Genomic DNA, 27,836 nt, shown 5'->3' with positions numbered 1-27,836 from the left:
GAGGAAGAGCATTCTGGGCAAAGGGCACAGCATGTGCAAAGTCCTGGAGGTGGGAATGAGGTTGGAATGTGGAAGAAATGAAGGAAGGCCAGGGCGGCAGAAGCACAGGGAACAAGATTGGGATTGGCAAGAAAAGAGCTGGAAGTGAGTTTGCGACCAGATGAGGACGAGCTTGGATTTTATCCTTAGAATAATAGGGTAATAGGATAAGGATTTTAAACCAGAGTTGATATGATACGGTTTGCGTGGTTAAAGCTCTCTCTGGTTGTGTTGAGAACTGATTGGCAAAGCAGGAAGGAAGCAAAGCAACCTTTTGGAGGGCAGTGATCTGGGGAGAAGTGATGTGGCCAGACCAGGGTGAAGGCTGTGGGATCAGAGAGAAGTAGATGGACTCCAGAGATATTTAAGAAGTAGAACCTTGCAGAGGTTTCCAGAAGAGCTAAAGAAAAACAAAACTTTATTGAATGTCTGCGACAACCCCAGTGATGGGGTGGGAGTCGGGGGCACCAGAAAGGCTTGGGAATATAAACAAACATGAGTTCTCAACCACAGAAACCAATACACACAGTCACCTTTCCCCACACAATCTCTCAGGGAGAATGAACCTAAGAGCAACTAAGATGCTCAAAGTGCTGGGCCATTTCCACCTCATTCAATGGTGTCAACTGGTTCTTTTGGAGTTGGGTATTTGAAATATGAAAATGTGTTTCCCACCGTCCCACCATGAGTAAATGATGGATTCTTGGGCTAGGGAGTGGTCAAACTGCAGGACTGGAAAACTGCCCTGGTATCTTGGGAGCAGTGAGCCACCACCTGCAGTGGCCAGGGAGGAGGAGAAAGTGCAGGGGAGGAGGGGGAGGGGGAGAGTGCAGGGGAGGAGGGAGAGGAGGAGAGTGCAGGGGAGGAGGGGGAGGGGGAGAGTGCAGGGGAGGAGGGGGAGGGGGAGAGTGCAGGGGAGGGGGGAGGGGAGAGTGCAGGGGAGGGGGGAGGGGAGAGTGCAGGGGAGGAGGGGGAGGGGAGAGTGCAGGGGAGGGGGGAGGGGAGAGTGCAGGGGAGGAGGGGGAGGGGAGAGTGCAAGGGAGGAGGGGGAGAGTGCAGGGGAGGAGGGGGAGGGGTGGGGAGCGCCGTTCTTCCCGCCCCTTGTGAAAACAGTGAAGTTGGTCTTTGCCTTCTGCCACCTCCCTTTGCCGGCCCTCCCAAATCCTGGGAGCCTGCTGACTGCCTTCCCTCGCTCGCTATTTCCCTCTATCTCTGTCTGCCTCAGGGGCACTCCTGGCCAGTTACCCACTCCCTGAAATGACACCTCCTCCCTGCTGGACACGCAGATGGGTCCAGGAGGAGAGCAATATCTGATCCAACGACCTCACACTGAGGAGTAAAAGAATGACTTTAGTTCTTTATCCCTCCTTGAGGAATTTGCCTTCTCAAAAGAGCTTTCTGGGTCATTTAAATGATCTCTGCCCTCCTACCCACTTCTCTGAAAGGGCCCTTTTTCCCCAGGGCTTTTGCAGACACTACTTTTTGGGCTCATGGAGTCTCCTCAATTCAGCCTCTGGGGAGGGTAGCTCCATCAAAGGACGAGAGTGGGAGACTCTTCCAGGGGTGACATCAGAAGCATTTAATAACCAGTGCAGAATAAGCACCATTGACTTGCCAGCTGGAGGGCCCCACGGCCTTGGGTCGGCCGGGCATTAACCAGCACGGGGTCCTGGGAGAAAAGCCATGTGGTGGGAACACTCAGGGAAAGCAGGTTTGTCAGTGAGCACAGAAGTGTTTCTACATTTTAACAACCATCTGGCAGCACTGGGCCGGCTGTGTGTCGCTTCTGGTCTGCCCCTGTCTTGTCCAGTTCCTGCTGCTCCACTGGGAAAGGTCTCTGGGCCATTAGTTCCCTCTGTTAGAGGGAAAGTGGCCTGGGCCGAAGCTGGGTAACGCCATGCATGGCCTTTGAGCAGAGCCAGCCGCGTGGAATCCCGGGTGAACAGGATCTCAGGCCCTCGACCCACTGTGTGACCTTGAAGGGCTGAGCCGCCTCTGACTGTCCTTCCTCTCGCCCCTCCTCGCAGTTATTTTCGTCCAGCCTGACAGCCCTTGGCGGTCCCAGCAGTCTGGGCCCCGTGAGTCGGATGCAAAACAGGCAGCACAAACGTCTGGTGCTGAATCCCAAGAGGATTCCTCTCGGGGCGCCATCACGTGGGAACACGGCCTCCGCACTGTGCATCTGACGGGACCACAGGCCTGGAGGACGGTGACCGTGTGGTAGGCAGGGAGCTGGGTTCTCTGTGGCTCAAGCCTGGCTCCTGTCTGGGGACGCCGTCCGAGGCCTGGTGGTGAGTACACCCTGTCACGGAGCCCAGAGACCTCCCAGCTGTGTGCAGGGAACTGCTGGTCAGCTGGAGGGTAGGTGTCGGCAGCTGGCAAGAGGGCAGGAACGGGCCCTGCTGGGCTCCCAGTCCCCAGCCTTGGCCGTGGTGGACGGCAGGTCTGTTCTGGGTTCACTGCAGTGGGCGGGAGACAGGTGGGCTGGGGCAAACAGGGTTCCCAGGAGACCTCTTTGTGGCCCCTGTGTGGTTACTGTCTCAGGAAGTGAGACAGACACTATGTTCCGACCCCTGGGGGCCTGGGAAGGCTGCAGCCAGGCAGTCACTGCTCTTGGCTGGGGTCTGATCTCTAGGGGAGCAGCGTGCCTTAGGTCATTGTGCCTTTTAGGTTAAAGCGTTGTTCCCCAACCTGAGATTAATGCCTACTGCCCATGTGTGCTGGGGCAGGAGAGGGGTCTGGGTACAGCTCTTGGGGGGCTCTCCTGGGACTCATCTCTCCAGGGAAAACATGAGACCAAGCTTCTGAGATCAGAACAGCCCCAGGAGAAGCTGGGACAAGCAGTGAGGAGGGGAGAGGGGCCAAAGGAGAAGGGGGCCTCTGCTGGGTGAAGAAGACACCTTCATATATGAACCAGTCCGGAAAACAGAGCAGAAAAGGCAATGCCATCTTTAGAGCTCCTGGAAAAAGAACTCTCCTCATTCCTGGGGGCAAAGCCAGCTCAGAAAGCCCCGACTTCAGTGATTTCAGAGACCCAGGAGTGGCAGAGCACAGCTCCTGCTGGCCTCCCAGCTGCCCCCTGGGAAGACCCGGGAACAGCCACATAAGCAGGAGACCCCACAATGCCAGGAGGGGCGGGGGAAGAGGATCGCAGGAGGGGTGCCATGTGGCTGCTCCTGGCAGCCCTGCCACTGGGGGGCAGGGGCGCGGCTGGCCTCTCGGGGGGGCGTGCCCTCCGGGTAGAAGATGCCCCTCGACTGGGCAGCAAATTCCTCCGGGCTGGCAGGATGGTGCCAGTGGCTCTGCGCAAGGGACTGGTTCTGAAGGCCGGGATGGGGTAAGCCAGAGAGGAGGTGCCGGGGAGGATGGGGCCGGGCACTCTTCCTAGGATGGCGAGCTGGCTGCTCGGGGCAGATAGCCCTGGACAGCTATGGAAGAAGGACCAGGGCCAGGCAGGAAAGGCCAGGGGCCCAGCGGGCGTGGGTGAAGGTTCCATCTCGGCTGCATAGCTGTTGAGGTGGGAGAGAAGGCGAATCCGCACCGGGTCTGCACGGCTGCTGGGCCCTTCCAGGACCCCCAGGTACCTGACGACCTCGGTAAGGCACTCCCGAAAACCGATGCTCCGGAAGTCGACTGCCAGGGCTCGAGCATCAAAGAATCCTGCAAAGTGAGGCACGATGAGGGCATGCCAGGCAGGAGACAAGCACTGAGCCTGGGGTCAGCACTGAGCTCTGGACCTGCTTTCCCCACTCACCCCCTGGGTGACCTTGGGCACGTCACCTCACCTCTCTGAGCCCCAGTCTCACCATCTTAAAGTGGGAATAATCATCCCTACTGGGGTAGAACGAGTGGACTGTGCGGATCAAATGAGTTCACTGAACTGTGAAGCGTTATAAAATGTAAAGTGTTATCTTCATCACCATTCATGATTAACCCAAAGAAGGAAATCTGCGGCCCAGATAACTTCATTTAAATAGACACCTGCCAGATGTGAAAGCGCTGTGCACGTGGAGGTGTAGAGTTGATGGGGGCAGACGCTGGGACGTGGTGGCAGCAGCCATCAGAGCTGGGAGACTCCTTGGAGAGGAGAGCATAGGGTAGCAATGAAGCATGAGGTCTTTGGGGGCCAGCTGCTTGACCATGGACTTAACTAGTGCCCTGACTATGGACAAGTCTCAATCTCTCCATGCCTTGATTTCCTTAGCTGTGAAATGGGTATATTAACAGGCCCTGCCATGTACAGATGGGGGGGGCGAAATGAAATGGTGCACAGAAATGCTTAACAAATGAAAAGTTAGCTATCATTTATATGACTGGTTTGGCCCCCAGAAGCATTGGAGTTTGTTCCCCAGCCCAAAGGGCAGTCTAGAAAGCAGGACCCCACTCTGGTCCTCAGCTGCTGCCCTCAGGCCAGGGACCCTGTCTTTGGTTTGACTTCAGTGTGGGATGACCAGGGGGACTGCCTGCAGAAGTATTCACATTCTCACAGCTTCTCCACACCTGCCCGTCTCTCGACCACCTTCTGGGCAAAGACAGAACAGCCCCAGTGAGCACTGGCTTCATGATCATGGTAGCAAATATCGGGTCCCTGGTTCACGGCTGAGGTCCCCACAGAGGAACAGCTTGGCAGGAGATGATGTTTGGAGCCAGGCCTCCTAGGCGGTGAGACCTGGCTCTGCTGTCTACTTAGTTGTGCAACTTTGAGCAAATCCCATCACCTTTCTCTGTTCACTGTTCTTTTTTCACTGACGTTTGCTGAGTTCTTCCTAAGCACTTAATTTGCATTAGCTAATTTAAACCTCATAAAAACCTATCATTATAACCATTATGGGGAAGTGAATCCCCATAAGAATCCTCCTGCCAATGCAGGGGACATGGGTTTGAGCCCTGGTCCAGGAAGATCCCACATGCCACAGAGCAACTAAGCCCATGCACCACAACTACTGAGCCTGCGCTCTAGAGCCCGCGAGCCACAACTACTGAGCCCGTGTGCCACAACTACTGAAGCCCGCATGCCTAGAGCCTGTGCTCCACAATAAGAGAAGCCACTGCAATGAGAAGCCCGCGCACCGCAACGAAGAGCAGTTCCCGCTCTCCGCAGCTAGAGAAAGCCCGTGCGCAGCAACGAAGACCCAACGCAGCCATAAATAAATAAATTTGTATTTAAAAAACCCCTAGCATTATTCTCATTTTAGAGATAAGGAAACTGAGGAATAAAGAGCTTAAATCATTTGTCCAAGGTCCTAAAGCTAGTAAGTAGTAAACTCAGTGTTCACATACAAAGCCAGGGCTCCATGCCAATTCTCTGTCTTCCCATCAGCCCTTAGCCAGAAAACAGTGAGGATAGCAACACCCACCCTCGAGGTTCTTGTGAGAATCAAATGAGATAATGTTAGAGAAAGCATTTGGAAAACTATAAAATGCTGCCCAAATATTAGTCACTAGTTTTCTTTTAATTGGATAAATACAAATGTGGCTTGAAATTCCTCCCCCACTGGTTGATTAGAGACAGTTTCCACCGTTGGCTGTGCATTCCTTTGGCACAAGTTCTCCAAGTGACCACCTGCAGCAGGATCATCGGGCGTGTTTGCTAAACTGGCAGATTCCTAAACTCCAATCCAGACTTACTGCCTCGGGATCTCTGGGCTGTGACCCACGACGCTGTCAGCCCCTACATGACACTGCTGCCCGCCGAGGCTTGAGAGGCACCAGGCTGGGCTGCTTAACATGCAACCATCCCCTTGAGGGGGTAGCAAGTGAAGGCTTCAAGACTTAAGGCTTTGGAGCCAAGGTCAGTGGAGCTTTCAAGGTTTCCCAATTGTGAAATTACCGAAACACACAGAGCGGCTTCAGGCACACAGAATTTCCATCTGTCCAGAAGTCTTTTAAAAGCCACAATTCCGTGACTTTTTTGTAGTGGACTAGCTCAAAATAACAGAATGCGTTAACATTCGCATCCTACTAAAATCCCACGACTGATCTTCAGCGGTGAGCGTGACATATCCCCCCAGCACTGCCAAGGACACAAGAGCTCAGAAGCCTAGACTGGTGGGTTGGCACACTAGCGAAGTGCTGTGGCTAAAAATCTCAGGCGTGTCTCTCCCACTGGGATCACAGTGAGAATAAGCTCATTCAGGCTGATGCTTAACGAGGCCCTGGGGGCAGGGGGATCAGTAATCTGTTGTAGAAGAGCTCCTCCAAGGTTCAAGGCTGGAAGGAGTGGAGTTGAGGAAAGGGCTAGGACACATGGAGACAATAAAAGCCGAGAGGGCAATGCCAAAAGAAGAAAGACAAGCTTTGCGAACGTTCCACCTGGATCTGCTTCAGCCCCTCTGTGAACTGTGAGCTCCATGAGGTCAGGGACCACATCTACTTTGCTCACCGAAGTATCCCCAGGGCCCAGCCCCCAAATATTGGCTGCAGGAATGGTTCCAGGAAAGTAGAGCATCAGTACCTGTCCCGCCAGTGGCGTGGAGCATTTTCAAGTGATCTACCGTCATCTGCAGGACCTCGGCTTTCTCCAGCTTGGAGGAGCCCTGTGTGTACAGAAGACAGAAGAGTGGCGGCCTTCAGCTGACCTCTGTCGCCCTCCTCCCCAGCATGGCGTCATCAGCACTCACGACCTCAGTTTTCTCCTCCTCCCCCCACTCCACCACTGCCTGTGATCGGGCTTCTGCTTTAGCCAAGCCCACCAAATCTAACCCATTCTCTTCAGTTCTCATTTTAGCCCACCTGTCCACCACACTGCTGACCATCCTTCATGAAAGCCCCCCTCCCCTGCTTTCTTGCTCTAACTGTCTCTTAAAACGGTGGTGTTCCCAGTGGGTGATGGCTCACTTTTTTCTCGCTCTCCTCGGAGGGTCCCCTCTACCTCCATGGCTTCAGGCACCATCACCAGAATGTCACTCCTGCATCCTCACCTGCCTCCTAGACCAGCTTTACCAGGAATCCAACTGCACACTCGCCACACACACCCAAGATCGGGCTCACTGTCTTATTCCAAAGCATCTGTTCTTCCTCCATTCTCTCTCTTGAGGAGTGTTTCCGAAGCCTCCAGCATCACCTGGTCTCCCAGATGAAACCTGAGGGTCGGACTCTCCATGTGAGTCCCTTGAAGGTAGGTACCAGGTCTAGTTCATGGCTGGACTTGTGAAGGTTTCAGTGAATGTCTGTGGAATGACTGACTTGTTCTCCCCAGCAGAAAGGAAGACACAGGACTTATGACCATGCCTTGGCGCACACGGTGAGAATCTTTGAGGCTGTCTGACTGATTCAACTGTCTGACTCTCCACTGGAGTCCCTCCACCCCAGCATGTTCAATGACAGAGACTTCACTCCCCAAGTGGCCTGTTCTACTTTCAGATAGTTCTGGAAATGTCAGTAGTGCAGAGGGATAGGGCACTTTAGGATCACACAGTCTGTGTCCAGTTCCGCTCTGCTACTTACTAGCTGTGTGATCTGGTATAAGTTACTTCACCTCTCTGTGCTTCAGTTTCCTTACCTGTGCAATGTGCATAATAATCCCTACCCTTCAGGATCATTCTGAGCATTCAGTGCAACCAGATGATGGACATAAAGCCACAACCCCTGAGACACCTCAGTAAATATGAATTTCCATCCCCCTTATTCTTGGCCATCAACAGATATCAGTAAGTGATATCACAGCACTTCAGGCAGCTGCCACCAATCGATAAGAGATGCCGTGAGAAGTGAACCTTATCTGCCACCCGCACAGCATTTCCTCTAGCACATTCAGCAATGTCACATACCTGCTTCTCAAAGGCAGTGGGGACCAAGCGCCTCAGTTCAGAAAGGCTGCTGTTGATGCGGTCCCGGCGCCGTTTCTCTATGATCTAAAAAACAATGATGAAACAAACAAACAAACAAAAACCAAGTAGGCACTTCATCACAGTTTCCAACACACCTCGACAGGCACTGACTCATATGTTCCGTCACAATATTTCTGTCAGGGAGATAAATCCATTCTTATATTATGGAAGAGGAAAACGAGGCTCAGAGAGGGGCAGAATTTGCTTAAGGTCACACAGCAAGGAAGTGCAAGGCTGGGACTAGAACTCAGATCTCTTGTCTTGATCTAAGGGGTGGTATCCAAAACGTTTAACCACTGATACAGCAGGGCACCAACCAATTAGAACAGGAACACCAGCCACAGCACTGCAGCAGGTCCTGGAGGCCCCTCCTGGGCCAGGGAGACCCCTTGAGGTGCTGGGTCATGAGGTCTGAGGAGTCCCAGGCATTGCTCTCTCCAGCTGGGAAGGCCTTTCATTCCCACAAGCTCACTCTCATCTCACAATACTGGCAGCGGAATACTGATAGCAGGACAGAAATGACAACACCCATTTTACCGATAAAGAGAACGAGGGCTGGGGTGGGTGTGGCTGCTTAAGGTCTTTTGGTTAGTGAGTGGCAGGGCTGGTCTCTGCCACATTCCGGTCTCTGGACTCCCAGGGCAGAAGCACAGGTGCATCCTGGGGGAAAAGTAGGGCCAAGAGCAAGGACGGGCTCTTCCTTCTTCTGTCCCCCTTCTCTACCCCTCAGCACACTAAGAGGGAAGGAAAGTTCTGAGCTCAGAGAGAAGCAGGGGGAGGCTGGGATAAATGATAGTGGCTAATTGTGCGTCAGGTTCTGTTCTGAGTGCATTACATTAGTTCATTTCAAAACAACTCTTTGAGGTAGGTACCATCATTATTTCAGTTACACAGATGAAAAAACGAGGCACACAGAGATTAAGTGGCTTGCACAAAGTCACCCAGCTAGCTACTGGCAAAGCTGGGACTTGAACCCAGGCAGGGTCACTTCCCGGTGGTGTTTCTGACCAGGGTTCTCTGTGCCAGGCCCCTGGGAACTCAGGGCAAACATTTGTCGGACAGCTCTGCTGAGATACACACTCACCCCTCTGCGTTTCTTCCTGGCTTGCATTTGTGAAGGGCTGGGGGTGGACAGCGGCCGGGCCATCTGGCTGGAGAGGAAAAGAAAGACTGATTTTTCAGAGGACCGTCTCCCTGGCCTGGGCTGACCTCGGAGGCCGGCTGTGGGCGGGCACAGACCCCTCCCAGGCGGCCGAGGTCTCCCAGGCCGGGAAGAGGCGCAGGGCAGGCGTGGGTGGGGACGCCTTCTCTCCCCTTCTCCCCGGGGGCTCATTTCTCCCCGGGCCAAGTCCTCCCCTGCACAGAGCTTCCTGCCCCAGAGTCGCCGGCGGCTGGGGCCATGGATGGGGGGGCTTGGCTCTCGCCCCGACCTGACCCTCTCGGCCTTGCCTCCGGCCCCTCGCCCCTCGCCCTCGCTGCTGCCGCGGCCGTCGGGGGAACCGCAGCCCGGCCGCCCCGCTCCTGCAACCCGATCCCCCGGGCGGGGCGGGCGAGGGCACGGGCGGCGGCGGCGGGGCCGGGCCTGCGGGTTAGGTTTCAGAGGGAGCCGCTGGGAACGAGCGTGGAAAGAACAGATGCCGCCGCTTCCCACGGGCCGGGCGCGCCGGTCGCCCGCCCTCCACCCGGCCTGCAGCTGCCGCCTCCTCCCACGCTGCGCGGCCCGGGCGAGGGGGAGGCGACATCTGGGTCACAGGGCCCTCTCGGACTCTCGGGACGTGGCCCCAGCCTCCCCAGAAGGCTCCAGCCCCGCATCGTGTCAGGCCTCCGGCCCCGGGCTTGGCTGAAGGATGTACGTTTGCTGGCAACCCAGGAGTTACCATCACCGGGAGGAGGCTCAGCCCTCTGGGGCTTTTCCTGCCCAGACTGACCGAATCCTCCTCAGCCCAACTGCTCACCCTCTTCATGGTTCCCACTCCAGAGGCTCTCTTGGAGTGAAGGAGATTCTCTGGGTTGCACTTAGCATCATTCACTTGGCCAACATGCCAGAGGCCCCACTCAGACCTAGGGCTGGACTGGATGCCCTCAGCCAGGCCCCAGCCCTCCAGAGCCCAGCTCCCACTGGAGACATCACAGCCACAAATAACTTTAGACAAGGTGACTCCCCTGCTATTTCAGAACGCGAAATGCCACCCATCTGAACAGGAACCCAAGAGCTTGCCTCCACCTCTCCTCTTCTGCCTAGGTTCCCATCTCAGCGAAGGCACCCATATCCCACTTCTGCAAGGTGGACACCCGGCCACCATCTTTGATTCCTCCTCTGTCCTCACCTACCCCATCAAAACCTGCCCATTCCATGTCTAAAATACATCTCACACCTGTCTCCCTTATCTCCACTGCCGATCTCGGGACCAAGCCTCCATCATCTTTCTAGACTGCAGGAGACTATTACACCCACTACTTCCTACAAGCGGGCAGAGTGATCATCTAAATGCAAATCTGATCGTGTCACTCTCTTACAGGGCCTTCTCAATGCTTTTAGGACCAAGACTACCATCTTCCAGGTAGTCCCGCAGGCCCCTGTCACCTCCTAGACTCAATTCTCTTTTGCTCTGTGTGCTCCAGCCTGTGAATGCACTAACTCCTTCCTGTGGTGGCACATACTGCTCCCCTAGCACAGAACTCTCTGGTCCACTCCCTCTCCCCACCCCCAAGCCCCAGCCCCTTTGCCTAGTAACTTCTACCACCTTTCAGATCTCAACTCAAATGTCATCACCCCTCCCACTTGATACCCCCTGCTTTACGCTATCCTAGCATCCTGCATTCGTAGCATTTGTACCCATTTGTTGGGTACAAATCATATTTACATGATTATTTGATTAATGTCTAACTCTCCATCAAGTCTGTAAGTTCCATGAGGCCATGAACCATATCTGTCTCATTCACAGCTGTACCCAGTACTCAGCAAGTGACATGACAGAGCTCGTGGTTGAGCTCCTCCTCCTGCCCTCATCTTTGGCATCACCGGAGAACACAGAGGTGAGACCATAAAGTCTATGTCTTGGGACTTCCCTGGCGGTCCAGTGGTAAAGAATCCGCTTTCCAATGCAGGGGATGCGGGTTCGATCCCTGGTCGGGGAACTAAGATCCCACATGCCTCGGGGCAACTAAGCCTGCACGCCACAACTACTGAGCTTGTGCGCCTCAACGAGAGAGCCCACGTGCTGCAAACTACAGAGCCCACGCACCCTGGAGCCCGCACTACACAACTAGAGAGAGAAAAACCCGCATGCCACAGCTAAAGAGAAGCCCGTGTGCTGCAACGAAAGAACCCGCAGGCCTCAACCAAGATCCCGTGTGCCTCAACTAAGACCTGACGCAGCCAAATAAATAAACAAATATTAAAAAAAAAAAAAATCTATGTCTGAGACCTTTGTGGAATGGGGGCATGTGTGGCTCACCGGGAGGGTCCCAGCCCACGTGACGACCCTCTTGGCACTAGAGGTTGGATCATTTTCATCAACTGCTCAAAGAGATAAGGTTGCATGGGAGACCAGATCAACATTTGTCAAACCTACTGCTATGTCCCTGGCTTCATCTAGCTACATCTGGAAAAGGATATCTCCATCCAAACATCTGGACAAGAATGTAAGAGGCCTATGAAAGCTCGTGGGAGGGATGGGTCAGCAAGCCTGATCCAGGGCTCAGGTGGCCAGATCCTGAGATCTGTAGGGCAGCTTGTTTACAAAGCTTCAGTATGGACAAGCCACAAGGGCCAAGGTCTACTAAGAAACACGGCCTTTGTCCCCGCAGCTTGGATAAGGTGTCTCCTGGGGTATTGGGTTACCACTGCTCACGTCACTGCCTCTCAGCCTGATTCCTCCTCAGGGACCATCTGTTGGAGGCTGACACACCCCTTTCAGAGCATGGCAGCTCAGCCACCCTTTTTCCACTCTCCTGGGTCTCTTCGGTGTTATCCCTCTCCCCCCACTCCCGTATCCCACAGGCAAACCTCACTTCACAGCTTTCTCGGCATCCCTACATATACTTCCCTCCTTTGAGGGGAAGCCCCACTTTACAGATGAGGATGCTGGGCACTGGGGAGGTAAGGCAGCTTGCCCAGCCTACGCAGCTGCTGAGGAGCAAAGCCAGCATGGGAATCCACATCTTCTGGCTTCAAAATCAACATTGTTTTCCCTCCTGATTCCTATTTCCTGTCTGTCTGAATAGCCCTCCAGTCCCCTTAGCCTTAAAGCTCCCAAGAGCTCAGCCAGAGCTAGCTCTCTTCCAGGCTGGGATCTGGCCCTGACATTGGGAGAGGGTGTGAGAGATTCTTGTCTGAGAGTCTGAAAATAAGGCAGATTTTCATGGACCCAGAGAAGATATGTTGACCCCCGAGATCTGCTCCGTGGGCCTCAAGGGGTCCCTAGCCAGGATTCTGGGGTGGCCTCTTGGGGGAGGGGCAGCTTTCCAGGTGGTCTGGCTGCTGGTCCTGACTGCCCTCAGCGCTCACCCTCACTTCCTTTTTGGGAACTCCGCCGAGGGGCCCTTGCAGGTGACCCCGCTCATTTTCCATCAGCCAAAGGCAGAATCACGATGTCTCCAATGAAGGGCTCTCAGAGAGCACTGAGCCTACTTGTAAAAGGAGGAAACTCAGAGAGGGGAAGCGATCTGCTCCAGGCCACACAGCAAATCGGAGGAAATTCCAGAACTGGAGCCAAATCTACTGGCTTTTCACCCAGTGCTCCCCATACAGTCATTGTCCCCCCATGTACATTTCATAGCCAGTACTTTTTGTTCTAGAGAGCACTTCCATGTTCACTTGTCTCATTTATCATACAATGAGTTAAGTATATTATTGGGCCATTTCACACTTAGGAAAAATAATCACTTGATAGCTGGAGTGACAGAGACACAAAGTCCAGTCTTCAGATGTCCAGGCTTTTCATTAGACCATGCTGCCTCACGGACGTGGCACTCTCCAACTGAACGGCGACCCCTTAGAGAGCAGCTTTCGTTGGAAGTTGCCTTGTGCCAAAGCAGGGAGCTGTGTGCCTTAAGTCCATTACCTCATCAAAGCCTCCCCCTATGAGGTAAGGTATTAGCATCCCCATTTTGTAAAGGAGAAAATTAGAATTCAGAAAAGGGTAGTCACTTACCCAAGTTAATGGTGGTGAGACTTCAAAGGCCACCATGTGCCTTAAATGACTCACAGACCCTGACCCAGTGCCTGACGTGGCAGGTGCTCATTAAATTTTTGCAGAGGGAGGGGGGAGACTATTCTCAGTTTGGACCCACATGTGTCAGGGGGCTGTGCTCAGATAGGAGCTCTAAGGGTGATTCCCATATATGGGGCAGGACACTGCCACCAGGCAGATGCCTACAGTGGCAATGGAACACAACCTGCTCTTTACTCTTACGGAGGGTGGGGGCAGATTTGCACCCTGCCTCTGACCCTGGGGAGGCTGGCTGCTCCAGTCCCCTGGCCCTTGCCAATGTTCATCTGGCTTTCTTTGTTCATGAAGCTCTTCTTCTCTGAGAGTTCCCTGAGGGCAGAGGCTGAGCAGGATACATCTGGGCCCCCCACGCCCAGCCCAGGGTCTGGGCCACAGCAGGCATCGTTCAGCGCTCCCTGAATTGAAGCATTGATGTCTGCTGGGGGGAGGGCCCTTTGGTGAGTGCTACAAAGAGGGGTCTATAAGTCGGCCTCTGCCAGATGTCCAACTGTTTCTCTCCTCTGGGGGGGGTCTGCTCGCCTAAGAATCTAGACAGTCTAAAAAAATGGGCTCTAGTTGAAAGGACAAAATGTATAGGAAAAAAACTGCCTACTGATCCTTTATGCCATAGTCCAAATGCCACAGTCTAAATGCCACCACCTTCAGGAAGCTCTCCCTGCACTTTTTTTTTTTTTTTTTTGCGGTACGTGGGCCTCTCACTGCTGTGGCCTCTCCGGTTGCGGAGCACAGGCTCCGGACGCGCAGGCTTAGCGGCCATGGCTCACGGGCCCAGCCGCTCCACGGCATGTGGGATCTTCCCGGACCGGGGCATGAAACCATGTCCCCTGCATCGGCAGGCGGACTCTCAACCACTGCGCCACCAGGGAAGCTCTCCCTGCACTTTTGGTTGTGAGTGACCTCTCCCTGCTCAGGTGCCCTCACAGCCCACAGTCTGTCTCTCTTTCCATCTTCCATCCTGTCCATGGACTTTGTGTGACCTGGCAGGTCACTGACCAGGCTGCAAATTCTTGGAGGACAGAAGGCAGCTCCAATCAGCGCAGCTCTCTGACACCCATTTCATGCCTCTGATTCATGAAGACCCAATGACACTGAGCTTGAGACACCTCCCCGCCAACCCCCCACCCCATGGTGCTGGGCCCTTCCCCTGCTCCTAGCAGGCACAGACTCAGAGAATTGATTCTCTAAAGAGCAGTTTCTGCTAAACAATTTTAAAAGGCTATTAAGTTGCATAGGGAATGCTATTATATACCCCAAAACCTCATGGACAGGAAATTACCTCCTATTAGAAGCTAGAAAGAACTGGAAGCTGGGGGCGCTTTACTGGGACTTGTGACTGAGGCAGGACCCCCTGGTCTCAGAAAACTGGATATCACTGAAAGTATGAAATACTCTCAGAAACATCCCTATGAATGAACTGAATCCCCCTTTCAAATCTATTCTAGAGAGTCAGGTTTGGATGAGCTAGGAGGGACCAGATAGGCTTCCTTTTCCCACTCCCTGTTCTCCTTTATTTTACTGATGAGAAAACAGGCTCACAAAGGGAAAGCAATGCCCCAAGGTCACACGGTAACTTGGTGGCAGATTTGGGGCTGGGACCCAAGTCTGCAGACTCCCAGTCAGTCCTTGCTCTCTTTCAGGGTTCTGAGTATCACATATTGGGTGCCTGATACTACTTAAGCATTTGCTACGTGCTGGGCTCTGTGTGAAGCCCTTGACATAGGTTATCTCATCTGATTTTCCTAATTATCCTATGAGGTCAGTTCTATTATTTATACCCATTTTTCAGACGAAGAAACCGAAGCTTAGATTGGTCACAGAACTGGGACGTAACAGAACTTATACAAGTTCAGTTTGTTCTACAGGTTTGAAGTAGGGTCAGAAAACGTACCAAGAGTTAAAAGATATTGACAGCAGACTGGTGCAGTAGAAAGAGCACTGGAATCAGAGTCTAGGCCCTTGCAAGGACCATGGGCAAGTCAGCGATTATTTTCTTCAATACTAAAACCTTAATTCCAAAGATTTTCTTCCCCTGGAAGTTTTGTGTCTGTGTCTGTGTGTGTGTGTGTGTGTGTGTGTGTGTGTGTGTGTGTGTGTACTATATGAAAAGTGTACCCCAGCTAGGGTAAAATTAAGAAAGTATGATTACTCTGCATAGTCACTGCAGAGTAGTGACTACTCTACTTCAGGACCAGGGGGTGTGATACCAACAGTCCATGAGGGTTTCCTAAGATCTTCAGGGAAAAGCCCTCCCTGGTAGCGCAGTGGTTAAGAATCCACCTGCCAACTCAGGGGACAGGGGCTCGAGCCCCGGTCCAGGAAGATCCCACATGCTGAGGAGCAACTAAGCCCGTTCGCCACAACTCCTGAGCCCACGTGTCACAACTACTGAAGCCCGCGCGCCTAGAAACCCATGCTCCATAACAAAGAGAAGCCACCGCAATGAGAAGCCCGCGCACCGCAACGAAGAGTAGCCCCCGCGCAGCAACAAAGACCCAACGCAGCCAAAAATAAATTAAATAAAAATAAATTAAAAAAAAAAAAAAGTCCTCGCCAGTAGCCTCACTTGGACAGAAAGAGATCTCCAACCGGACCTCAGACCCCGAGCTGAACTCTCCCTCCGTCCCAGCATCTCGAGCCCTAAACGGCCGAGAGCGCACAGGATCCCGGGCACTCGTGCGCGTAACGGTGGCGCCACACCTGCGTCTACCCCGGTCGCTCCAGGACTGGCTCCGCGCTCGCCGGCCCGTCGGCTTGCTCCCCAGCCTGCTCGCCCCGGCGCGCCCAGCGCCCCCAGCCAGCCTTACCTCAGCTCGCCCTCGTGGCCCACGTCGATGGGTCCGTCGGACTCGCTGTCGGAGCCGCTCGGCTCCCGGGGCCGCTTCATCGTGAGCGAGGGCTGCGTGGGTCCCCGGCCGGCGGTGCGGGCGGCGAGCCGGGAAGTCGGGCCCCGCCCCGGCCCCGCCCCGGGGGCGCAGCCACCGCCCTTTCCCAGGGCCCTTTCCTGCGTCGCAGCCGCAGCCCCGGGCGCCCCCTCGCCCCCTCCGTGACGCGCTGGCCGAGCCGTGGGAAGGCCCCGGGAGGTCGCCGCCCCGCCGACGGCTGGGAGGTCCGGCTCCGCTCCCTCGGCCGCCGCGCGCTGGGTGGCCTTGGGCAGGTGCCCTTGGAGGCCCCTGGGGAAGCCAAGGGGTCCCCGTCTGTCCCTGGTTCGCCCCCGGGGCGCTGTCGGCCTGTGGAGGCGCCGCTCCGCTATGCCCCAGCCTCTTTAGAGGTCCCCTCGCCGGCTCCTGCCTCCTGGGGTTCTGGGGGCGGCAGACACATCGGTTTGGGGAGGTCAGTGGAGTGGCTGTGGGCTGACCCTCGGCCAGAATTCTCTGGCAGCTTCTCCCAAAGGGGTCCAGAGCAAGTAGAATGTGGGTGAGGGGGCCATCCCCAAAAGGGATGGCCGAAGTTGTGGCTGCACCACCTGCGCAGGACCAGCTCTGGCCAAGGTGCCTGAAGACCTGTCTTGATCGTGGGTGTCCCTGGGAATTAGTTCCCAGTTCACCAGAGGCAGAGCTGTCCTGGGAGGCCAAGAGTGCCTGGAGAGGGCCCATTCCTGAAGCTGTTGCGGGGCCTCAAAAGGGGGTGGGTGGCACTCTCCAGCCTCCCTTCCTGGGACCCTCCTCCCCCCTACAACAGACCAAACTGTTCACTGGGTAGGGGCTCCGACTGCCCTGCCCCTAGGGAGGGAGACTCAAGGAAGATTCTGAGATTCACCTGCGATCCTCATGGGCCAGTGCCTCAGAGAGACCCCCCAAAGCTCAGAAGGAAATGGAACGGGGGCATCCTGGAAGGTGGACTTCATGAGCTGGGAGGAGGAGATGAGAAGGTGGTCTCCATGTGGTGGGTCGGAGATGAAGTCTTTCCCTTTGACTCACCCCCCAGGACACAGAGGAAGCCATCTCATTTGGGAGAGTGGGGTTAGTCATCTAACTGCACTTCCACTCCCACTGTAAGACCTGACTGGGGACACTTGCTTATGGTGGTGGGACAGAACAATCCCGTGCCCCCTTCCACACGTGTCCACAGACACTACCACGTGGCCAAGTCTATGGACACGTAGGTATAGACATGCACGGGTACACAGCTGGCATGAGCAGTCAGAACCTGCAGCTTGGACTTCCTCAGGAGGCCCTGGTGTTCACCCCAGCCATACCTATGGACTCTCTTTTTCCAGATGCCCTCAGCACTCACATAACTTCCATGGACATGTACCAGTGGAGTGGAAACCTCAACCAACACAGAAGTTGTGCAGTCCGTGCACTCTGCATTCCCTGGAAAGGCAGAAATCAGCCATGTTGCCCAGATATCTGCCCTGCGTGTGACTGAGGTCACAGGGACTGGCAGTGGAGCAGATTTGCAGGGGAAGATCAAGCTCCATTGTAGGTATGTTCATGTGAGATGCCCCGGGTCATCAAAATGGAGTGCACAGGGACTTCCCTGGTGGCACAGTGGTTGAGAATCCACCTGCCAATGCAGGGGACACAGGTTCGATCCCTGGTCCGGGATGATCCCACATGCCGTGGAGCAACTAAACCCATGCGCCACAACTACTGAGCCTGCGCTCTAGAGCCCACGAGCCACAACTACTGAAGCCTGCACACCTAGAGCCCGTGCTCTGCAACAAGAGAAGCCACTGCAATGAGAAGCCTGCGCACTGCAACGAAGGGTAGCCCCCGCTCGCCGCAACTAGAGAAAGCCCGTGCACAGCAACGAAGCCCCCCCCCAAAAAAGGAGTGCACAGATAAATAGGAGCTCAGAAGAGGGGTCGAAGCTGAATATTTATTGGAAGTCATTAGGTAATAGGTGGCACTTAAAGCTATAGGAGTAGACAGATTACCCAGAAAGAAAGTGTGGATGGGGCCTAGCTAAATAGCTAACGTTTGGTTAGCACTTATAACACCTGAAACTGTTTTGTAAGTATTAACTCACTTCATTCTCAGCAACTCTATAAAGTAGTAAAATTATTATCATCCCCAGTTTGTAAATGAGAAAAAAAGGCACAGAGAGGTGGAGTAACTCTACAGAGGGTAAATGGAAGGGCTGGAATTCAACAAGGCAATTTGGTTCCAGAGCCAAACCCCCAGGCTTTACTACCTGTATAGCTCCTAAACATCAGGCTGTAGTATCTAGTACTGAGCCTAGAGCTGTGCCATCAGTACAATAGCCACGAGACACGTGTGGCTACTAAGCACTTGAAATGTGCCTGTACTGAATTGCTAGGAAGTGAGATACACACCAGATTCAAGAAGGAAAGAGAGCAAGAGAGAGGAAGGAGGGGAGGAAGGAAGGGAGGGAGGGAGAAAGGGCAAGCTCTCATTTATATTTTTAATATTGATAACATGTTGAGATTATAATATTTTTTAAAATGTACTTATTTATGGCTGCGTTGGGTCTTTGTTGCTGTGCGCAGGCTTTCTTTAGTTGCTGTGAGCGGGGGCTACTCTTCGTTGCGGTGCGCGGGCTTCTCATTGCGGTGGCTTCTCTTGTTGCAGAGCACGGGCTCTAGGCGCACAGGCTTCAGTAGCTGTGGCGTGCAGGCTCAGTAGTTGTGGCGCACGGGCTTAGTTGCTCTGCGGCATGTGGGATCTTGCCAGACCAGGGCTTGAACCCGTGTCCCCTGCATTGGCAGGCGGATTCTTAACCACTGCTCCACCAGGGAAGCCCTGAGATTATAATATTTTATACATATTGGATTAACTAAAATACATTATTAAAATTAACTTCACTTGTTTTTAGTTTTTTTTTAATTAATTGTTTCTGCTCCTCCCCAATCTATTTCTATTGGACAGTGCTAATCTAGCACAGGGGTGGCTTGACCTCAGTCCCACTTGACATTTTGGGCTGGAACATTCTTTATCGGTGGGGCTGTTCTGTGCGTTGTTGGGTGTTTAGCAGCTTCCCTGGCCTCTACTCACTACGTGCCAGTAGTACCTGCCCCAGTCGTGACAATTAAAACTGTCTCTAGATAATACCAAATGTCCCCTGGGGGAGAAATCACCCCCAGTTGAGAACCACTGGTCTAGAGAAACCCCAAGATTTAGATGTTGAGTAGAAGAGAAAGAGCTGCCAGAGGAGACTGAGAAGGAACAGCCGGGAGGTGGAGGAGAGCCAAGGGTGGGTGTTACAGGAGCCAGAGGGCGTTTCGAGTACTTGGTCATGGTCATTTAAAATGTCAGTCAGATCGCATCACTTCCTGCTCAAAACCATCCAGAGGCTTCCCATCACATTCAGAATGAAATGCCAACTGTTTACCGTGGCCTATACATAGGGTGACTCTATAATTTATCATCTAAGCCTGGGGCACCTCTGAGAGTGAAAGGAGGCAACACTAACTATGCCAAGACAGTCCAGGGCATTACTGGATGTATGGCCACCCTAAGCCCTGGGCCCTGCCCCTGCCCTGCTCACTCAGCCACTAGAGCCTTCCTGCCTGCCCTTCCACCGAAATTTCCTGCTTGTAGCTGCTGCAGGACTTCGAATTCGTCGTTCCATCTGTCTGGAAGCCTCTTCTCCTTGATGGTCTCAGATTAATTATCTCACTCTCTTCAGGTCTTGGCTCAAATGTTACATCCTTAGAGAGAACTCTCCTGACCCTCTGTCTAAAACAGCGACCGATTTCCTGCTCACTCTGTGTCCCATTTCACATCATCTTATTTGGTTTGGCCAAAAAGTTCGTTCTGTTGTTTTTTCCATCCGATGGTTCTAGTAGCGCTTAGTTGTCTTTAACTTCATTCGAAACAATTATGTTAGATTGTATTGTGACAGCTGTCATATCAGCATGCATTAAAAAAATACTTATCAAAATTGGTGAATTTTTGTGTAGCCATTTAATATTGAAGATGGAAGAAGAAAAGCAACATTTTCAGCATCTTATGCTTTATTATTTAAAGAAAGGTAAAAACACAACTGAAACGTAAAAAAAAGATTTGTGCAGTGTATAGAGAAGGTGCTGTGACTGATCGAACATGTGAAAAGTTGTTTGGGAAGTCTCGTGCTGGAGATTTCTCACTGGACGATGCTCCACGGTCAGGTAGACCAGTTGAAGTTGATAGCGATCACATAGAGACATTAATTGAGAACAATCAATGTTATACCACGCGGGAGATAGCCGACATACTCAAAATATCCAAATCAAGTGCTGAAAATCATTTGCACCACCTTGGTTATGTTCATCGCTTTGATGTTTGGGTTCCACGTAAGTTAAGCGAAAAAAACCTTCTTGACCGTATTTCCGCCTGTGATTCTCTACTGAAACGTAATGAAAATGTCTCATTTTTAAACAAATTGTGATGGGCGATGACAAGTGAATGCTGTACAATAATGTGGAATGGAGGAGATTGTGGGGCAAGCGAAATGAACCACCACCAACCACACCAAAGGCCGGTCTACATCCAAAGAAGGTGATGTTGTGTATACATGGTGGGATTGGAAGGGAGTCCTCTATTAAGAACTCCTTTCAGAAAACCAAACGATTAATTCCAACAAGTACTGCTCCCAATTAGACCAACTGAAAGCAGCACTCGATGAAAACGTTCGGAATTAGTCAATAGAAAACGCAGCATCTTCCATCAGGATAACACAAGATCACATGTTCCTTTGATGACCAGGCAAAAACTGTTACAGCTGGGCTGGGAAGCTCCGATTCATCTGCTGTATTCACCAGACAGTGCACCTTTGGGTTTCCATTTATTTCGGTCTTTACAAAATCCTCTTAATGGAAGAAAATTCAGTTCCCTGGAAGACTATAAAAGGCACCTGGAACAGTTCTTTGCTCAAAAAGATAAAACGTTTTGGGAAGATGGAATTATGAAGTTGCCTGAAAAATGGCAGAAGGTAGTGGAACAAAACGGTGAATACATTGTTAAATAAAGTTCTTGGTGAAAATGAAAAATGTCTTTTATTTGTACTTTAAAACCAAAGGAACTTTTTGGCCAACCCAATACTTTATAGCATCTATTAATCTCACTGACATTATCTGTTGATATATTTATCATCTGGGTCCTCCATCACAAGATAAACTCATTGAGGGTAGACACTGGTTTCTCCTTTTCCCTGCTGACTCTCCAGCACCTAGCACAGTGCCTGGCATGCAGTAGATGTGCAATAAATACTTGCTGGCAGAATAAACTCATTTAAGAAGCTTGACTGTGATGGGAAAGTAAGCTAGGACAATAGCTGGAGGAGATGTGTAGTCTGGGTTTGTTTGTTTTTGCTTTTGTTTTGTTTTATTTATTTATTGAAAGAGAATTTAAAACAAAATAAATTTATTTATTTATTTTTGGCTGTGTTGGGTCTTCGTCGCTGTGCGCGGGCTTTCTCTAGTTGTGGAGAGCAGGGGCTACTCTTCATTGCAGTGTACGGGCTTCTCACTGTGGTGGCTTCTTGTTGCAGAGCATGGGCTCTAGGCACGCGGGCTTCAGTAGTTGTGGCACACGGGCTCAGTAGTTGTGGCTCGCAGGCTCTAGAGCGCAGGCTCAGTAGTTGTGGTGCACAGGCTTAGTTGCTCCGCGGCACGTGGGATCTTGCCAGACCAGGGCTTGAACCCGTGCCCCCTGCATTGGCAGGTAGATTCTTAACCACTGCTCCACCAGGTAAGCCCTTTCGTTTTGTTTTACAATGGAAGTGAGTAGGGCATGGTCCAAGCAGCAGGAAACCATCCCTCTGTGGGATTTTATGAAGAGGCTTCCACCTTGACTGTGAAGTTCTTAGGGGTGGGAATCATTTGTGTTGTTCATTATTATGTCTTTCAGTGCCTAGTAAAGTGTCTAGCGCATAGTAAGCATTTAACATTGTTGTGAAATAAATAAATGATAATGATAACAACAATAAAAATAAATTCTTATTGCACCCTTACTGCACCATGTACCAGGCACTGTACTATTTGACATGTATTAACTCATTTAAACCTCATAACAACCCTATAACAGAAGTTGCTATTATTATCTATTATAATCCCATTTTACTGAGACATAGGGAAGTTAAGCAACTTATCAGAGATCACACAGCTAGTAAGTGGTAGAGCTGGGACTCCACCCAGACAGGTTGGCACCAGAGTCTTTTTTTTTCTTTTAGATACAGTTTTAAAAAATATATATATTTATTTATTTTTGGCTGCATGAGGTCTTAGTTGTGGCACGCAGGATCTTTGTTGCAGCATGCGGGATCTAGTTCTCCCACCAGGGATTGAACCCAGGCCCCCTGCATTGGGAGCGAGGAGTCTTACCCCCTGGACTGCCAGGGAAGTCCCGGCACCAGATTCTTTCTGGTAACTGTGGCATTGTGCATTTAGAGTGGGGTAGACCAATCAGAAGCCTCCTACGATAGGCCAGGCAATAGGGACTGGTTTAGAGGGGAAGAATACAGAACAAATCCACGTGATGCTGGGCTCCTGTCTGGATGACTGAGTGGGTGAAGGTGACAGGCACCAATGGGAAACACAGGAGAAGGTAAGCTCAGTGTGGCCATGCTGTTTGTGAGACCCATGGGACACCCAGGAGGAGAGCCCGGGGAGATGTCTGGGCTGGAGTAGAGATTTGGGGACTGGTAGCTGAAGCCATGGGGTACATGAGGTAACTCAAGGAGCTAGTGCAGAGCAAGAAGGAGGAGAACCTAGCATAGAACCCTGAGAAAAACAGCCAGAGAAACTCTGGGAGGAGGAGGAAAATTGAACAAGGATAGAGCACCTGGGGCCGAGGTCAGAGAATGCCGAGTAAAGGGCTCGGTGGCCAGTTCAGGGGCTCTAAGAGGAAGACCTGCAAACATGAGGTCACAGAGGCCTTGGCATGAATAAAGGCGTCAGAGGCAGGGGCCGTACCCCAGGGATCTGGAAGTGTCTGTGGAGGATGCAGAAGCAGGTTTGAAGAAGGAGCAGGTGAATGAGAGAGGGCAACACAGGCAACTGCAGAGGGCGGCAAGTCCTTAGGAGGAATTTGCTTGCTGATGGAGAGGGGTCAGGGAGAGGCAGAGGGGTGAGCCCGGAAGTAGCAGCTAGCCTCAGTCCAAAGGGAGGGAGGCAGAGAGGGAACCTATACCCTCTCCACTTCTCCCATCCCCCTGCCCCAGAGCAGAATGAGCAGGAGAGATTTTCAGGGTCAGGTCTCAGCTCCAGTGACACTTTCTCAATCCCTGATCCCACACTAGGTCAGCCCCCTTCTCCTAGGGCTGGTATTCAGATTAGGAGACTGACAGCGCCTGGGTGCCAATGGTTGGGTTGCATGTGGACCATATGTTGGAAGACGGTTCCAGCGCCCTTTGCTGGGCCAGACACTGAGCAACTAACTGCTGAGTGATGGAGGTATTGGGGGTCCCAGAGGAGAGGATGGTTGTCACAGAGATGCTCCGGGCAGCTGTTGGTAGTTATTAATTGTGCAATAATTTATGTCTGTCTCTGGGACATAAAGGCAAAACCCAAGCGGTTTGCTCCCCATCGTCTCCCCATGCCTAGCAGTGTTTGGCATGTAGTAGGTGTTTGGTAAATATTGGAGAGTGACTAGTGATGGGGAGGGGAGCTGGGGGACTCCTGAAGGCCTCTACCTTCTCTGTGGAGGAGGTAGTGCCCGGTCCCAGGGAAAACAGCAGAGTTACAATGGGCAGAATCCTGGCCCAGGGCCTGGGGAGAGTGGCTGGAGCACCTGGGTGCCACTCAGCTCTCCCTCTGTAGGCCCTTGTCCCTCTCCTTGTGTCTGTGGACATTGAGACTCAGAGAGGGGCAAAACATCCTTAGGGCCACACAGTGAGGCAAGAGGTGAGCCAGGATAAGAAAGGACTCCCTGTGCCTTGGTTTTCTCATCTGTAAAATGGGATGATAACAAAGCTACTCACTCCATAAGCTTGTTGTGAGGATTACATGAGGTAAGATGCATAGCACAGTGTCTGGTGTTTTTATGTTTTTATTTTTATTTTTTTTGAAAGTTTAGTTTATTTATTTTATTATATTTATTTTTGGCTGCATTGGGTCTTTGTTGCCATGTGCGGGCTTTCTCTAGTTGCGGCGAGCAGGGGCTACTCTTCTCATTGCAGTGGCTTCTCTTGTTGCAGAGCACAGGCTCTAGGCACGCGGGCTTCAGTAGTTGTGGAACGCAGGCTCAGTACTTGTGGCTCGTGGGCTCTAGAGCGCAGGCTCAGTAGTTGTGGCGCACAGGCTTAGTTGCTCCGCGGCACGTGGGATCTTCCCGGACCAGGGCTCGAACCCGTGTCCCCTGAATTAGCAGGCGGATTCTTAACGACTGCGCCACCAGGGAAGTCCTGTGCCTGGTGTCGAGAAAGAGCACTTGGTAATGGTAGCATTTGGACTCAGCCTCTGTCTCCATGTGTTTTCTCCCTAGGTGACTCATCTACTCCCATGCCTTTACCTCCTATAAGCCAATGACTCCCCAGTTTTTATCTCTAATGCAGACATTTTCTCTGAGCTTCAGACTCATCCAACTGCACCGTCTGTCTCCTTACACTCAGTTTGGCCCACCTATACGCCAAGACCTAACCGGGTGTGCCAGGCCTGCCTTGGATGTCCCCCAGGCTCTCTTTGCCAAGGCCCACACCGACAGGGCCTCCAGCCCAGATGTCAGGTACCCCCATCACCACTTTCCTGCTCAGTGTTCTGTCCTGAGAACAAACTGAGCCTCCTTGCCTCCCCCGCTTCCTGACCCCTGCTCCCCCCAGGCCCTTCCTGTCCTCCCCTTGCCCTCCTCCCCTGCTCCCCTGGGACCCATCCGTGCTCACTGCCCACCTCCCCAGCTGCCACCACAGCTGGTCACTGACGGAATGTGCAGCTGCTGAGAGCCACATGTGCGGAACAGGTGGTGCACATCCACCCCTGGGGCCAGTGGGGGTGGGAGCTGGGACCATCTGTCTGTGTCTGTTTGTCTGCATACAACACACACACACACACACACACACACACACAATCCACAGCTCCTTGTTCAGGGGAAGTGGTGCACAGTATTGCTTTGGTTCCCTTCGCCATCCCCAGGCTGCAGAATTCATGGAAGTCTTGCTCCATCTACAGGGGTCCAGTGGCCCCGGCTCAGGACCCCTGAAAGCAGACAGGCTGGGCTGGCCCAGCTGTCTTGATGCTCATATATTCCCCATGCCTGTGTGCAGGCAGCACAAAGCTCCACAGAGGCTGCCTGGGGCCAGAACGTCCAGCTGGGTGATTAGGGCCTTCCTAGCTTTCTCAGGCCCTGGGGGGTGGCCTGCAACAGAGGAATCCGGAGGCCTCAGACACATCCCAGAGCCCCCTTGGCAGCTTCCAGAGGTTCCGCTGCTGGGGTGGCGCCAGCGGCATCTGTCCTGGTTCCCACACTCCGGCCTTTCTGGAATCTCCACAGATTTCCCTTCCTTGTGTACATGATGTCAGCAGGACAAGGACACTGGGAGTGGAGGGAGGGGAGGGACTGGGGACACCATGCTCCCTGGAGTCAGATGGCCCTGAGGGGCTGGGTGGGGGAGAGCCTGGTCCTTGGTACTGCCCACCAAATAAGGAGAGGACGACTTGGCCTGTGGCTCCCAAGCCTGACTGGGGCCTGACACTGCCCTGTGCATTCTCGTGCCCCTTACCATCTCTGGAGGTCTCAGTTTCCTCATCTGTAAAATGGAACTAAGACTAGCATCCACTGTCTAAGGGCAATATAAAGGCTGTAAAATCCTCAGCCTTGATGGAGGTCCTTCATGGTCTGGGCACAGCTCACTCACTACTTCCCTGACCTCCACCCCAGTCCTGCCATTTCTCTTATGTTTTAAGACACATAACATAGGTTCATGTCTCTCAGTCTTTGTATTCTGTCTATTTTGAAAGTCTTTCCCTTTTCTATCTGGAAAACTCCTACTCAGCCTCCAAAGCCCAGCACAAAAGTCTCTCTCTCTAGGAAGCCTGTCCAACCTCCCTTGGGCACTGGTACTGCCTCCTTGTACCTCTGTGTTTCCCTCCCCATACCGCTGCTGTCTGCTTACCTCCCCTGATTGTGGCTCCTCAGAGAGCTGTCCTTCGTGGGGTGGGCTCTCAGGAGCCCAAGCACAGCACTCTGCAACCTGCGGTGTCAGACCATAATCAGGACATGGCTCTAGGCCTGGCCTTGGCCCTAATGCTGCCAGGTAGAACTTCCCACCTGTACCCAGAGCCCTTAAATCCCCCTTTCCCCACCCAGGCCAGCCAAGCCAAAGTCCCACTGTACAGATGGGGAAAACTGAAGCCCAGAGAAGGGCACTTAGCAGCAGGGACAGGATTGGAACTGAGGTCTCTTACCCCAGTCCAAAGCCCCGAGGCCCTTTTCTCTACCCTGAACCTCCCTCCTGGACAGAGGATCTGGAGGCTGGGAAGTGATGATGGGGTCGAGGCCGGGCATGGGTTGGGTGGGAGCCCCAGGCTTGGAAAGCAGCTGTCCCTCACCTCTGGCGATGGCTGGAATTGGATTCCACCATGTCCCCTGGCGGTGACAGGGAAACCACACTTCTATTCCGCCACTCAGTAATGATGGAGACTTGTAAGACCATCAGACAAGCTATCCTGAGGGGCAGATGGGTGTAGGGCTTACGGCCCAGAGAGGGTGTGTCATTTAGGTCTTCTAGAAGACAGATGCTAAGGTGAATTAGAGGTGCAAGAGATTTGTTGAGGAAATGGCTTGTAAGGATAGAGGGAAAGAACAGGAGGAAGCAGGAAGAGCCTTCTGACCGTGATGGAAGTCTGACACCTGTGAAGGGGAGGGAGCAAACAGGAGGATTGGGTAGGAAGAGCCCCAGATGCAATGCAGCTCTGAGAAAGTCTTAGTCAGGCCCAGGGTAAAAACTGTGCATTAGAGGAGCCTCATGTAGGGAAGAAATAGCCCCAGTCACTGACCCAGAGCAGCCCAGGGAATGCAAACTGTATGCAGATCCACAGAGACAGCAGCTGAAGGAGTTAATGACACTCCCTGCAGCCAGTCCTCTTGAAGGCAGGTACGAGTGATGTACCCTCCCGGTAGCTGCAGAGGGTACGTGCTTTGCAAGGTCACCCAGCCCAGCAAGCAGTTGACAGGTTCTCATGCCTGGGCTGTGGCTGCAGTATGCTGACACAGGGATGCGCTTTAAGCCACCTGGGTCTTCACAGGGCGTCTAAGGGGGACTTTGTCAGACAAATGAAAGAATGACGATTCGGGTGAAGTTGGGTGAAATTATGGTGATTCAGAGAGAATAGCACTGAATTTGGAACAACAGCCTGGCATTAAATTTCCTTTTTGCATTTACTGATATGTGTCCTCAGACAAGTTGCTTCCTGTCTCTTAAGACTGGGTTTTCACTTTCTTCTTGATGTGGTTGGAAATAGCTCACCCCTGCTTCTCCTGCCCAGATCCAGAAACAATGGGGCAAGGGGAGCCAATCGCTTTATCTCAGGAAAGATGGCTCGGCTTCTTACAGAGGTACCCGTTAAAGACCAATTCTCAAACTTTTCCCCTGGAGTAACCCAAATGGCAGAAAATTATTTGTACTTCCTCTGCGATTCAGGGTGGCATATCTCAAACTAGCGATGTAAGCTCTGGGAATTCCCTGGAGGTCCAGTGGTTAGGACTCCATGCTCTCACTGCCGAGGACCTGGGTTCAATCCCTGGTCAGGGAACTAAGATCCCTCATACAAGCCTCGAGGCACGGACAAAAACAAACAAACAACAAACAAACAAAAAACAATGTAAGCTCAAATTTTCTTATGTGTGTTTAATCTTAA

At 52.6% G+C, this 27,836-nt stretch overlaps 1 protein-coding gene and 1 long non-coding RNA gene across 5 annotated transcripts; one reads left to right on the top strand and one right to left on the bottom strand.

Moving 5' to 3' along the window:
- Window positions 1-1,117: 1,117 nt before the first annotated feature.
- HEYL (hes related family bHLH transcription factor with YRPW motif like) lies at window positions 1,118-16,031 on the bottom strand. 3 transcript variants are annotated; one of them, XM_060307478.2, is made up of 5 exons: window positions 15,907-16,031; window positions 8,953-9,019; window positions 7,809-7,892; window positions 6,494-6,575; window positions 1,118-3,699 (listed from the first exon to the last, which is right to left on the bottom strand). In XM_060307478.2, exons 1-5 carry the CDS (start codon window positions 15,984-15,986, stop codon window positions 3,041-3,043), a joined length of 972 nt encoding a protein of 323 aa, XP_060163461.1. In that variant the 5' UTR covers window positions 15,987-16,031; the 3' UTR covers window positions 1,118-3,040. The 3 variants fall into 3 exon arrangements, with proteins under 3 accessions (XP_060163461.1, XP_060163465.1, XP_030724139.1); XM_060307482.2 differs by having other exon boundaries at window positions 8,953-9,038; window positions 15,907-16,003; XM_030868279.3 differs by lacking the exon at window positions 15,907-16,031 and having other exon boundaries at window positions 8,953-9,310.
- Window positions 2,092-11,237, top strand: LOC132598081 (uncharacterized). Of its 2 annotated transcripts, none has more exons than XR_009565739.1 (6): window positions 2,092-2,330; window positions 7,076-7,156; window positions 7,238-7,282; window positions 10,388-10,429; window positions 10,814-10,904; window positions 10,977-11,237. It is a non-coding gene; the product is annotated as an uncharacterized lncRNA (long non-coding RNA). The 2 variants fall into 2 exon arrangements; XR_009565740.1 differs by having other exon boundaries at window positions 6,925-7,156.
- Window positions 16,032-27,836: the final 11,805 nt, after the last annotated feature.

The sequence above is a fragment of the Globicephala melas genome, chromosome 1 (genome assembly GCF_963455315.2).
Source record: "Globicephala melas chromosome 1, mGloMel1.2, whole genome shotgun sequence".
Classification (NCBI taxonomy): Eukaryota; Metazoa; Chordata; class Mammalia; order Artiodactyla; family Delphinidae; genus Globicephala; species Globicephala melas.
The sequence above is the reverse complement of the archived record's forward strand: the minus strand, read 5'-3'. Positions and strand labels throughout refer to the sequence as shown.

Coding starts and splice junctions, on each gene's coding strand:
- HEYL (XM_030868279.3), bottom strand. CDS start 9,201: ATGAGCCCCCGGGGAGAAGGGGAGAGAAGGCGTCCCCACCCACGCCTG. Junction 6,576..7,808: donor CCACTGCCTTTGAGAAGCAG/GTATGTGACATT, acceptor CTGTACACACAG/GGCTCCTCCAAGCTGGAGAA. Junction 3,700..6,493: donor CCACGCCACTGGCGGGACAG/GTACTGATGCTC, acceptor CTCACTTTGCAG/GATTCTTTGATGCTCGAGCC.